Here is a 12,918-nt window from a genome sequence, read left to right on the forward strand (position 1 = left end):
AACCTCTGCTGCTGTATTGGCATATTTCCTTACAGAATTTTCTCCTTCTGCACACACATAGTTTTCTCATTTACAAAACAAGTTCTATCGGGCATATTGTTGGACATATTTTTAATCGAATAATAGACCTTGAATAGTTCTCCATATTATGAAATAAGTGAACCCATCATAAATAGGATGGTGGCCTACTATTTAGTTCTACTGACTTGTGTGGTGTGTTCTTATTGTTTGATAAACTTTCTGGTTTTTTATGTTCATAAAAATATCAGCAAGTAATATTTTAGATCAGCCAGTAGGAAATATTTGGATACTACCCCATAGGATAACATTGGGTTTGTCCTTTTAGCCTTGCTGCAGGGAACATAATTTACCTTAAAGCAATGTCCTTTCTGTATGGACACAGGAAGACAGTTAATATTATGCTTGGTAACTTGGGAGCTGATTGGCTCCAATAATACTTACCCCTGGGCATCTGCTTTCTCAACTCATTTACCCTTAGTTCCTAACACCCCAAAAGAAGGGTCCCAATGAGGGATGGAATGGACCCAGGGCAAGCTGTGAGCTACCCTGGCATCGAAATGGGCCAGGCCAAAGCACCACAATAGTCAACTATAAGTTGAGAGCATGGTCATAGACAAATGCTGTCATGATCCAAAAGTAACGATGAGACTAGGACCTACTGGGGTTAGGAAGACTAACCTGACCTGAGGACTGTGGTCTAGAAAATATAGTGAGATGTCCTTGGGAAGAACCAAACTTTAGGTTTATACCTGTTATACTCCTCATACAGAATGACACTGCTAGAAATATTTGAAATAGATTTACTACAACTATTTAAGTGGATTACTAGCTGAAGAAGGAAGAAAGAGACACACCCTTGTTTGGATCCCACTCTTGAGTGGATCTCCTAGTAATCTGGTGTAATCTCCTTAGATGAGACTTTGTTAATCTCCTGGAGGAGTGGTTTTACCCCTCTTTGTTGATTTGTTAATGTTCAACCCACCTTTGTGTCACCACCCTATGTGATTGCTATATAAACTAAGACTATAGGAGAAGTAGGGGGAGAAGACACAGAAGCAGAGCACAGAAGAGAGGGAAGACACAGAAGTGGAGAGAAGACACAGAAGCAAGGGAGAAGACACAAAATTGAGAGGGCTCTGTAGAGAGAGATTGGAAGAAGAGAGATCTGAAGAGACCAGAGGAGAGACTATAGAGATAGAGAGACAGAAGAGAGCACAGCAGCACACACAGAAGCAGAGCACAAGGAGGAGCCATCCCTATCTGGTCCATACACAGTGGCTCGAGAGCATCAAATGTGACAGGGGGAGAGAGAGAGAGAGAGAGTTGCCCCGACAGCCCTCGAACAACACAACACAAAGTGCGCACAAAGTCTGTAGTTTTTCACACTGTCCTGTGTGTTAGATCTGTTCTTTAAAATGGAAACAAGAATTTCTACAGAAATATTAAAGTAACCTTTAATTCTGCAATGTGCTAGTAGCAACCAGCCCAGAAGTAATTTTTTTCCCTCTCTAAACCAGTTGGGTTCTGAAAAAAGTGGACAAAGGTCTTTGAAATGAAAGATTCTGAGTTTCCATGGAGTAGGCAAGACCCGTCTGTGAGGGCCAGGTGCTGGGCAGCGTATGTGCAGGGAGAGAGCTGTCCAGGAAGCTCCTCCTATAAGAAGGCCAGAGACCTCGGTGACCCTGGGTGACTGTGGGGCCAACGGAGAGGTTATGGCACCAAGAAGTTCATTCCCGTTTCAGGAGAGCTGTTCTGTGGAGGTCTTCAAGTGGGACCATGATTGTTTTTCTGTTCAATTAAAATTGTATTATTTTACTAATAATATTACAGAGCATGTGCTATTGATGGCCATGCAGAGGAGGGTACACACTCAGAACTAGATTGCTGATGGGGCACACAAGAAAGTCAAGTGCAAAGATCTTTAAAGCAGAACTTTATAGGTGCACAGAAATGCACCTCTAGGGGCTGGAACCCAAGAAACTGGCATAAATGGTCCCAAATTGTGTTATTTCATTCAAATAAGTGAAAGGAAAACATTGTTCTGCCTGGAATGTATGTGTGTGTGTGCACGCACATGCTCGAGTGCACACATGCGTGTGTGTGTGTGCATGCGTGCACGTGCATGCATGCATGTGTACATGGGCGAGTGCTAGATAGCCAAAACCTCCATTTGCAGACTAGCCCTAAAGTGGTAAGACAGATGCCTTATTCCCATGTGTGAAAACAGGATGTAGGAGGTCAGTAGGGGACCCAGCAGGACATACAGCCACAGTGGGGAAATAAACCCTTGTCCTTCCCCTTCAGAAAGTCGCAGCAGGTTTCCATTCCCAAGAGAAAAGGCCCAGATGCTGATTTATAGCAACTCAGCAGAATACTGATCAGGAGGGCCACAGGCTGAGGGCAAAGGGAGAAACACATGTCAGCACTATTTCTAATAATCTGCCTGTCATACTTAAACAATCTTACCACACATTCACACACACACGCGCACATGCATACACACACACACACACACACACACACACACACACTCAGGAAAGGACAAAACTCAAAACGAGGTCTTTGATTCTGGGTCTTTGACTCTCGAGTGAAGGCCCACTTGCCCTTTCTTTGCAAGTGTTCTTGTTCCCAAATAAATTTTTATACCTGTAAGTCAGCGAATTGTTTCACAAGCCTTTGCACCTGCGTGTGTCACTGCGAACAAGCACATGAAGCCATCATTCCCCTACGTTTACTTTCTATTCCAGTTCTTCCATATCTCCTGAATGTTCTTCCAGTTTCCACCTGCTTTGAAAACCAGAGGTCTTTGCTAACGATTGTTATACAGTCACAGACTCCCTGACAGACCAGGGAACTGTCCAGGAAAACGCTGGCCCCTGCAGCCTGTAACCCCAGATCTGAAATCTGCGCTCACTCCTCTCACCTCTGCCAAGGGCAGGAGGGGACAAATGGGTGCTCCGGGCACAGCCCCACCTCTCATGCTGAGTGAGCTTCAGCCTGGAAGTCCTCCCAGTTTCCCCTCATTGACAGCCTGTCCTCATGCCCCCTGCTCCCCTGACCCATTTCTGGGACCTGCACAGCACTGTGAACCCCCAGACATGCACCGACCGAAGCCAAAGGAGGCAAATCTCAGAGGTTCCAATCGATTGGCCAGAAGCCTGAGGGCAGATGGGAAAGTTCTGAAAAGTCTCCACACAGTGAGTAATGACGGGCCCATGTCCTTTTGAATAAGGACATACGTGTTCTGGGGAAGACATCACAAACTGGAATTTCTGAGTTGTGTGGCAACTCTAGTCTTATTTTTCTGCGAAATCTCCGTAGTGTTTCTCACAGGGCTTGAACCAGGCAACATTCCCACCAGCAGTAGATCTGAGCTTCTTTTTCACCACCTCACCTCCAACACAGATGGGTTCCAGCCTTTTGGATCTGTCCCATCTTGCTGGTGTCGGGAGGAAACGCTGCTGGCCAGACCCTCCTTACTCCCAACAACACCCCAAAGGCTCGTGTGTCAGACCGTGAGACCGTAGAGCCAAGTGCAGCCAGCAGAGGTGGGTGCAGAAGGGGTCACGCCCTGAGAGAAGCACCTTCAGGCTGTGCCTGCAGCTCCAAAGCAGACCAGGTTGGTGGAATCCTGGGCAAGCAGGAGGATGCTGTACAGAGACCATGCACTGTGAGGAGGGGGCAGACACTGACGGAAGTGCTGGAGTCAGTCTGGCCCCTCTGGCCCCAGATAACCTGACCCTGGGAGCGTGTCAGTCCCAGCTCGAAGGCTCAGACTCAGGAACCTCCTGGTAAGCCGCAGGCAGCATGGGGACCCCCCTGGCCAGAAGACCTTTTCAGAACCAAGGAAGGATCTTGAGAGAAGATCAGGGGGCACTGAAAGTGGCCCTAAATCCAGGAACTCATGTCTCTAGCAAAGGCAGGCCAGAGATCACAAAGTTATCTGAAGGTGGGAGAGGCTGGAGCCATGGCACTACCAACCCAGACCACCAGCTAGTCCCCGAAACCACCAGAAACTAAGAAAGAAGCAAGAAAGAGGTCCCTGCAATGCTTCCAGAAAGTTCCCTCCTGCCTGCCAACACTACTGAGATTTGGGGTTTCCAGGAAATCTGTTCCAAGTGATCTATGTCGTGATGATTTATCACAGCAGTCCCAAGAAACTAACACCCAAGGGTAGCCAGGGCAGGACCAAAGGAAGTAGCACCCCACTCTGACACTGTAGGAAGACCTCATAGTTTGGAACAGCACAGGAGGACCCCATCATTTGGAGCAACACTCAGTTTCCAGAACCCCCAGGCCATGTTTTTCCCCCTTCTCAAAAGAGCCATCTTGATAGAAGAATCTCAGGAGCAGCGTTCTGTCCAGACCTTCCACCCCAAACTAAGCAGATCAAGGCAAAACCTTGACAACCGGTGCCTGGAGAGGACTGAAGAACATGAGAGACTGACCGCTGAGTCCACTTCCAGACTTCCCTGCATGCATGAGTAAGGAACCAAGACGGGACTTGGGGAGGGGCGTATCATCTTGTCTCTGTCTCAAAGTTTCAGTTCTTGCTAGAGGTCAAAATCCTGTCTTACCAAAGGAGAAGTGTATGTTTCCTTGACTGTATGCGGAACCACCAGAAGTGGTAGGCTTCCACCATGCCCCGGCCCTTCTGAAAAAAGTCATAGAATGCCTCAACCTGATGAGTCCTCGGGATTTTATTAATTTATAATCTTGTGTTCCATTAGGGTGATCACTTTTTATTATCTTGCTGCTCTGAATTGTATCTCCCTTATTATTCTCATCGACAGGGGCCATAAATTAAAATTATTCTGAATTTATACTCTTACAGTTCATTATCTGTGGTTGGTATAATCTCACTGCCTTTTTCTGGCCCTTCTATTTTCCCCTGCAACAGTACCTAGATTGCGTCCAACGAATAAATGTTGAGTGAGAAAAGATGCTACGCTGGAGAGTACTGATTCCTCCTCTGCCTTCTACCACCAGCATCATTTCTTCAAAAATTCACGTGGGGAGGGGAAGAGAGGGAGAGAGAGAGGGAAAGAGAGAGAGAGAGAGAGAGAGAGAGAGAGAGAGAGAGAAATGCCCCCAAGATTGAACACTGGAGTAGGTGGGCAGCCTTTGTTTTGCCACCTGCAGAATGGACACATAACCTTTTCTTTTCCCCTTCATCACTTTGGTTAAGGACATGAGGATACCTCAGCCTGTTTCAGGGAATCTCTAGTAAACAACGTGTTCGTTAACTCAGCTGTCAATGAACTCTCCTGAATTGGGGCTTGTGAGTGATGTGACAGAAGTGTTTCTGCCGTGGGACACTGGGCTCTGGTTTCAAAGACTGATCCTTGCGTTCTGAGTACATATCCCTCCATCAGGACCCAGGGAAAAAGTAAAACAAGTTTCTAACAGTAGTGACACCCCCCTGAGTGGCTGCATATTTGTGTTGTCAAACTCCATGACTAAAGCAGCATTTCCCAAATGGGAATCATAATGGCCCCTACTGGGCTCCCGGATATCCCCAGGAGGTGACAGGTTAAAAAAAATGCATCAAAGGTGGGGGTACAGCATGGGACTACCTGGGCAACTAGTAAGATGGGGAGTGGGACACAGGAAGGAAATAAAGGGTTCATGATTGACAAGAGCTTGAGAAATACTGCACGAGAGTAACTGTGCTGGCTTTTGTAAGGGTCATTCAGGGTCCATGATCCTGAGTGAGGGGACTAGCACACAGTCAGGCACTAACTCTTCACAAAAGCATTAGCAACACTGAGTTATAAGTGGATGCTTCAGTCTGACAGACCAGTCATGGATAAAGGTCCTGCTCGGAGCATGTGCTGGTCCTCGGCACCCGGCTTCATACAACCACAGAGGTGTCGACTGCTCCCCATCCAGAAACTCCTCTGAGACCTAAATAATTCTTCCTCGCTACTTCCCCTTCCTCCTCCTGGTTTACCTGATTCTCCCACACTGTTCACGGTAGCTGCCAGTGATCCCTGTAGGAGGTAGAGGAAGGGAAGTCATTCTATACTTGATGAGTGCTTTACTACTTTACAGATTGCTAAAATATCTTTAAAATGCTGATGCTTGAAGCACTAAAACTCTGACTCCACAAAGTCTATGGACTCCAGCCTCTGCCTGGATATCAAGGAACTGTGATCAAAATTCAGTCATCGGCAAACTAAAAACAAATACCTACCATACCAAAATTCATGGACTTCCTATCTCTAAAGTCTGAGGATTGGATTAGAAAATATCCCTAGGGTTAGCGGAAGGGCAGGAAGCCTGAAAGGGCCACCACGTCCAGGGTATATGCTGCACAACCACCCGTGGAACTGAAACATAAAATACAATCCCCCGAGTCTGTGCTAGGAGAGGACGCAGTGCGAGTCTGCCTGCACTTCAACCACCAGCTGGGCACCTGGGCCGGAGTCTGACAATGACAGGCAGTAGAAGAATGTGATTGTGCTGGAAACTAACATGCCATGACTGAGAGTAAAAGTTGACACTACTCTCTGAAAACAAATTGGCATTGCGAGTTGGCATCAAAGCGATCGCAATCTCCTAACCCAGCAATTTCACTCCTAGTTATAAGTTCAAGACATGTTTTAAAAAAAAAGCTTATCATAGACTTGTTGGTAATCTCAAAAACCCAGAAATCAGTCTGATGATGGCATATGAAAAATATTGTGATATTTTCATGCAATGGATTCAATATCCAAATGAAACCATGACATTTCATATCAAAATGGACAAATCACAAAACCGCAAGTATTATTCCATGTATAGGTAAGGTTACAAACTAACTAATATGTTAGTTTTGGAATGATCATAAGGAGGTAAGACCATTTTTTAAAAATAAACAATGATTAATGCAAGGTTCAGCATCATGGGTAACCTCCTGGGGAAGGCAAATTTTGACGTAAGCAGTAAAGTGACTTTTAATAGCAAGGTTCCGAGTCCCACATGTGGCTGCCAGCACTGTGGGGACCTGGGGGTGTGCTTGAACCCAGCAGAGGCTGCGTACAAACTTCCTGTGCACACCACATTTTAGAACATCTTCACATCCATTTCTAGGCTCTTTCTCAGATCTACTGAATCAGAATATTAGACTGGACCTAGGAAGTATTTTGGTAGGTCCTTCAGAAAATTCCAACACAATGTTCTATTATATGCACGGACCCCCACCCTACACTTACCTACCCCATACGTGCCTCCCTCCAAGCCCCTCCAGAATCAGGTTACCCACACAAAGCCTATTTAAAATATAAATCAAGATTACAACAACTTTTAAACAAGTAGCAAAAACTTAACGGGCCAGCCTGAGAGAGTATCAAGAGAACAGGTGTCTTGTGGTTCAGGGGTCAAGACTGACATACGAATCTTGGAGCAACCATCATTTTTATACTCCTTCTGACCTTCCCTGAAGCCCACCCAAGGTTTTTCCCTGTCAAACTTAGAGCAGCAGGGGCCTGGAACAGTTGCTCCAAGAATCAAGCCACTGCACAGACAATCACCCTTGCTTGTGCTCTAAACACAGAAGCACAACGTGGAGCGGACGACTCAGATCTAGCGTCCTCCCTGCTGTTCCTGGACATGCTGTGGGACCTATAGCAGTTCTCTGTCCCTGTCTGAGCCTCTGCTTTCTTGCCGCCAGTCTGGAATCCAAGGGGAGGGCCCGGAAGGAGTCCTTAGCAATGTGAAAGCACTACTCCAGAACCCAATAGGGCCTGAGCCATACCGGCTCTCATTTTCCCCCAAAAGCTGAAACACCAGTTATAAATTCTGGATCAGTCATTTTGGGGACCCAAAGACAGAGGACCTGAAGGCTGAATGAGGGTCTAGTGCTAACCCAACTTTCTCTAGATAGCAAAGATTCAACAAGTACCCATCACCGATCCAGAGCTTATCCCTTCCATTCCCGGATCGTTCGAAAGACATCATTTACCGGGAGCTTTGGACTACCAGCAGCGCCAGACTCAGCGAAGATGCAGCCTGAATGCTGACTGGGTGCCCTGCAGCTAATCCTTAACCCAACTCTCAGTGGTCTCCAAGTTAGGGTAACCAGATATGGCGAATAGCAAAGCAGGAACCCCAATTCAACCTGGAATGGCTGCACAAAGAGAATACTTCTCAGCATCTGCAGGCCAACTGTTGCATGAGAAACACTTACACTCAAAGGGCATGTGTTGCTCATGGGAAGCACCGATTTCACATGGCGATCCATGTTTTTCTGTTAACGCTAGTCCAGAGGAACTCAGATGACCATGTCCTGTTGTACCTGGGAGTCAGAAATTCCACAGGAGGGCAGAGAATTGTGAAAGCCACAGGAGAATTGTGAAACCGATTCCCCTTGCTTGGTGGCACTGATCTGGACATTGGACCAGTCTCTTCGCTCTGCTTGCCAGGACCCCAAAGCCAAGGAGAGGGACACACTCTGGGAGACAGGACAGAGCAGAGGGGATCTAAGACAGCTCTGCTGGCTTCCCAGAGCAGAAGTACGCAACACGTTAGGCATGACTAGCTCACCCGGCTCCACTCCCCTGCTTCTCTTACCTCTGGGCATGTCCTTGGAGTGTTCGGCCTCCGGCCCGTCCAGCAGGTCCATCTGAGAGGCCTCCTCGGAGGGCACCCGGCGCCAGGACCAACTCCGATTGCCAAGTTCATGCAGGGGTGGGGAGTACTCCAGCTCACAGGGGAAATCAAAGCTGCACTCCAGCCCTGCAAGGACAGCAGTGGTCAGGGGGACAGACACATCCTGGGCCCCTGCCACCCTCCAGGATTCAGGCCTTCAGCGCATTTCCCAACACCCCACCCCTGTGGTCACCTCCACCCATTTCAGAGGTGCCATTCGGCCCTTTTCCCACATGTTTGGGCTCCGTACTGGTGAAGAGAGAAGAGAGAAAGGGGTTTCTTCACAGGCGTATAGTGAGCTCAGAAAGGTCCAGGAAGAGAGCAAACACATTGGCCCCTGAGAAGCTGCCTTCGGAGACATGGTGGTGGGAAGCGGGTCAGCGGGCGAGTGGGCAGCACCTGGCTTTTGCCAGCAGACATGGGAAAATCCAAGGCAGCGCTGCTGGTTTCCTAGTTGGGAGTTGAGAGGGGAAAATTAACCTCTCTGGCCCCAATTTCCTCACCTATAATTGGCACCGATAGTATCTAGCTCTTGAATTTCTGCAGGAACCAGTGGAGAAGGCATTGTCTGTGTTTAGGAGCCTGATCCAGAGTTCATACATAGAAAGAACCCAGAGGCCCTGCTCTGTGGAGGAGAGAAGGCCAACAGTCTCTGGCCAGTCTCATCATCTCCCCTATCTGAGAAGTGAAAGGCAAGGCTAAGGCAGCTAAAAAAGAGTTCTTCTCTCCTGAGGAAGAAAGAGGGGAAGGCATAGGGAGGGAGAGAGAGAGAGACAACAGCGGAAAAAAAGACCATGTCCTATGACCTTTTCATGATATACACCCTAGGGGCTGGAGTGATAGCACAGCGAGTAGGGCGCTTGCCTTGCTCGCGGCCGACCTGGGTTCGATTCCCAGCATCCCATATGGTCCCTTGAGTACCGCCAGGGGTAATTCCTGAGTGCAGAGCCAGGAGTGACCCCTGTGCATCGCTGGGTGTGACCCAAAAAGCAAAAACAAAAAAAAACCCCAAAATAAAACAACAACAACAAAAACATGATATACTCCCTTAACCTAAACTTTTTCTTAATTTTATTTCTTAATTTTATATAATGCTCTCCAAAGCATTAAGTCTAATGTGATTTAGAAAGTTGTTCATTCTACCGTTGTTTCAGGCATTCAGTATGCCAACACCACTAGTGTGACCTTTCCTCCTCCAGTGTCCCCATGTCCCCTCCCATTCCCAATATGCCCCCTCAGGCACATGACAAATTTATTTCATATGACTTGTTGCGGCAAAACTTTAAGAAATGGCAAGCAGAATGATCAGAAAATAAATCAGTAGGAGCCAATTTGTGATTGCTTTATGATTTTGACCTATGTAAATAAGGCAAATAAAACCCTTTAATACAATATAATAAAATGCTTCTTCTCATTTACATAAGTAACTTTCCAACTCTGGAATCGAGAGTCTATTGCATTAAATTTTATTTCATATTTGGATTTCATTATGCCTGACCCTAAACTTAACCCTAATCCATCCTTCTGTCCAAATCCTTATCTTCCCTTTTAGGATGCCTACTCTTCTCCCTTCCTTCCTCACTGTGGATGAGCCAATGTGGCTGGGATTCTTAACACCTGGGAGACGAGGAGTGAGCACAGGTGAGTGAGCAGACCTGATGCAAGGCGCCCACAACCTTTCACATCTCATATGCCCTCCCCATAGGGAAAGAGAAAGTGATACTGTGGACAGACTGGTGTGCTGGGACTATGAGAACCTGGACCTAGACCTGGCTGATCTCTGCATGTGTGGTCTTGGCATCCTCATCTCAGAAACCAGCGTTTTAGAAGAGATGATTCTAGAAGCCAGTAGGCAGCCAAGCCTGGATTCCAGCTCTAAGGAGCTCAAATTCTTTAAATATGAAATGAAACAGAAACTCTATATTTTCTAAAGATCCTTCTTGATCTTTCATTTCTCAAAGAAACATTTCGTTATTTTATCTGCCCAAATGACAGAAAAAGAGGAAAACTTAATGAAGTGTTTGGACAGGGGACTGACATGCCATTTTAACAAAGGAAGGGGGATTAGGCCTGCAAAGCAAGAGAACAGATTGACTTTTTAAGATTTCAAAGTCCTTGCTCTCCAAAGCATTAAGTCTAATGTGATAAATCGTTTTTGTGTGTCAGGGCTAATGGGTGCTAACTCCCAATTACAACCATGTATTTTAACAGCTGTTTCTAGTCTACCACCACCTTGAGCTCCAAGAAGAGTCTGGGGTGAGGACTTCCAGAGCTCAGGGGATAAGTGGGACATCTCCTGGTGCAGAAGTTGGGCATTAGATTGTCCCTTAATTGCATCCATTGGTAGCTGGCCCTGGCTCCAAGTGGCAGTAAAACACATCCCATTGACACTGGCCAAACCACCTAAGTGCAAGGGGGCTAAGGAAAAAAATCCTTCAATTACACTTCTATTAAGTGTCTTCTGCTTCCTGGCCAGTACAGATTTATGTACCCACTGCCTCTCCAGGAGCAGCCATCCTTCTGGTCCTAAGGTTAATACCACTCGCCCTTTCCCAATTCACACAATTCACCTTCAGAATGGCAAGAGCGGAAACAGGCCGAGCTAGCATTGTTTGAATTGACAAGCCAGTCTCTGCGACGTATTATATCGGTCCTGACGCCTTCTCTCCTGCCCTGGGGGATTGAGCTGCTGCTACAAATTGATGTCCATGAATTGTAGGCTCTGCCTTAATCTTCCGGACCAGCTTGCCAGGTACCTGACTCAGTAGCAGAATGCAAGGGCAAAACCAACCCAACATTTTGTACTGCACAGCATAAAAACGACCCACATAAAGGGAGGGATAATTACCAAACCTGGCTCCTCTGGGGAGGCTAAGAAGGCGCCATAGCCAATGACCCAATCAGATGGTGGGAGACCCAGATGGACAATTAGTGATGCCTCTCCCAAAGATTCACCTTCTGTGGTCATTCTCGCTTGCGTTTTCTTCTCCAATTATCTTTCTCCAATTTCTGTTTGGTTACATGGATGGCATGTCAACTGAGACACAGCCTGACAAATGTGCCCTGTGCACGTAGAAGAAGAACAGATGGGGGAGGGGGAACCACATCATCCCAGAAGGACAGAGAGCCATCCGGGAACCTACAAACCTTTCAGAGCCTGATAGCTGACTGTGTTAGGGACCAGATTCTTCCCATGGAGGAGGCTGGGCAGCTAGGCTGGATACCATATGGGCTCATTTGAGATTCTTCAGCTGAGGTCACCTCCCTTTGGCTGACAAAGTTATGATGCTCAGTTTTCATCAGAAGGGTAGTTAACATTACAACACATTTGTGTGAAACTGATTTGAGCTTTTCTACATTCTGTTGACTAAAATATTAAGGCCCAGGGTACTCTGTGTCTCTAGAGTCCTGGGGCCTTCCAGCAATCATATCTGGATTCATTTTTGCACGAAACACCAACTTTCACTTCCTTTGGGCATTTTCTGGCTATGTAGGCTTAGGAAATCCTGGAATCATTCTTCTATCCCTTTCTAACTTGGGGCGTAAGAGGTTGGGACGCATTCCACTTGCAGGCAGGACTCAGAGGGGTGAAAGCTTTGGCCATAAATTTAGCAACCCAATGGCTGAGATGGGACCCCACCCAGGGAACCCGCCTCCTTAACCTGAGCCACTCTAGAGACTGTGTGTATGAAATGTGAGGGCGAAACTGATGCCATGACAGGCTGCAGCTAACATTAAGTCTCAACTAGGCCTTAGTTTCTGTTTCCTCGGAGAAGGGCCTGCAGTTTCTGGTAAACTCCCAGTTGAGTAATGTACCTAGGTAAGAGTCAGGCAGTTGGATTTGGCCTGTCATGAGGGGTCGTCTCACCCTCCCTGGAAAAACCCCAAAGTGTTCATTGCTGACCACCGTTGTAATAGAGCAATGCTAAAAGTAGACCAGTATAAAAACCGCTTCTTAACTGAACCCTATATAAACTGCTTGTGATTTGGAGTTGGGGTCCTTGTCAAGACTCCACTATGTGGATGAGACTTGGACTCCAGCTCAAGCTAACAATAAATGAGCTAATGAGACTTGGTCTCTCCGCAAGTGGGTATCTGGAACCCGGGCACAGCAGAAACTGCTTACTCTGCAGGACCAGAGAGGGGAGGATATGGAAACCAAGGTCCAGAGAACTTACTCTACTTGCCCACAGATCAAAGTACAGCCCCAGGGCCGGAGACTGCGGCCAACTGGGAGCATAAGCAGCTCCCATCATCGTTTAGGTT

General features: G+C 47.0%; 1 protein-coding gene across 1 annotated transcript in view; it reads right to left on the reverse strand.

Moving 5' to 3' along the window:
- The window catches only part of ALK (ALK receptor tyrosine kinase), a 701,082-nt gene that overhangs the window by 467,079 nt on the left and 221,085 nt on the right, over positions 1-12,918 (reverse strand). Inside the window, exon 3 of the mRNA XM_055121497.1 lies at positions 8,575-8,739. Within this exon, the coding sequence (XP_054977472.1) occupies positions 8,575-8,739 (165 nt within the window). The remainder of the gene's footprint in view (positions 1-8,574; positions 8,740-12,918) is intronic.

This window comes from Sorex araneus, chromosome X (assembly GCF_027595985.1).
Source record: "Sorex araneus isolate mSorAra2 chromosome X, mSorAra2.pri, whole genome shotgun sequence".
Classification (NCBI taxonomy): domain Eukaryota; kingdom Metazoa; phylum Chordata; class Mammalia; order Eulipotyphla; family Soricidae; genus Sorex; species Sorex araneus.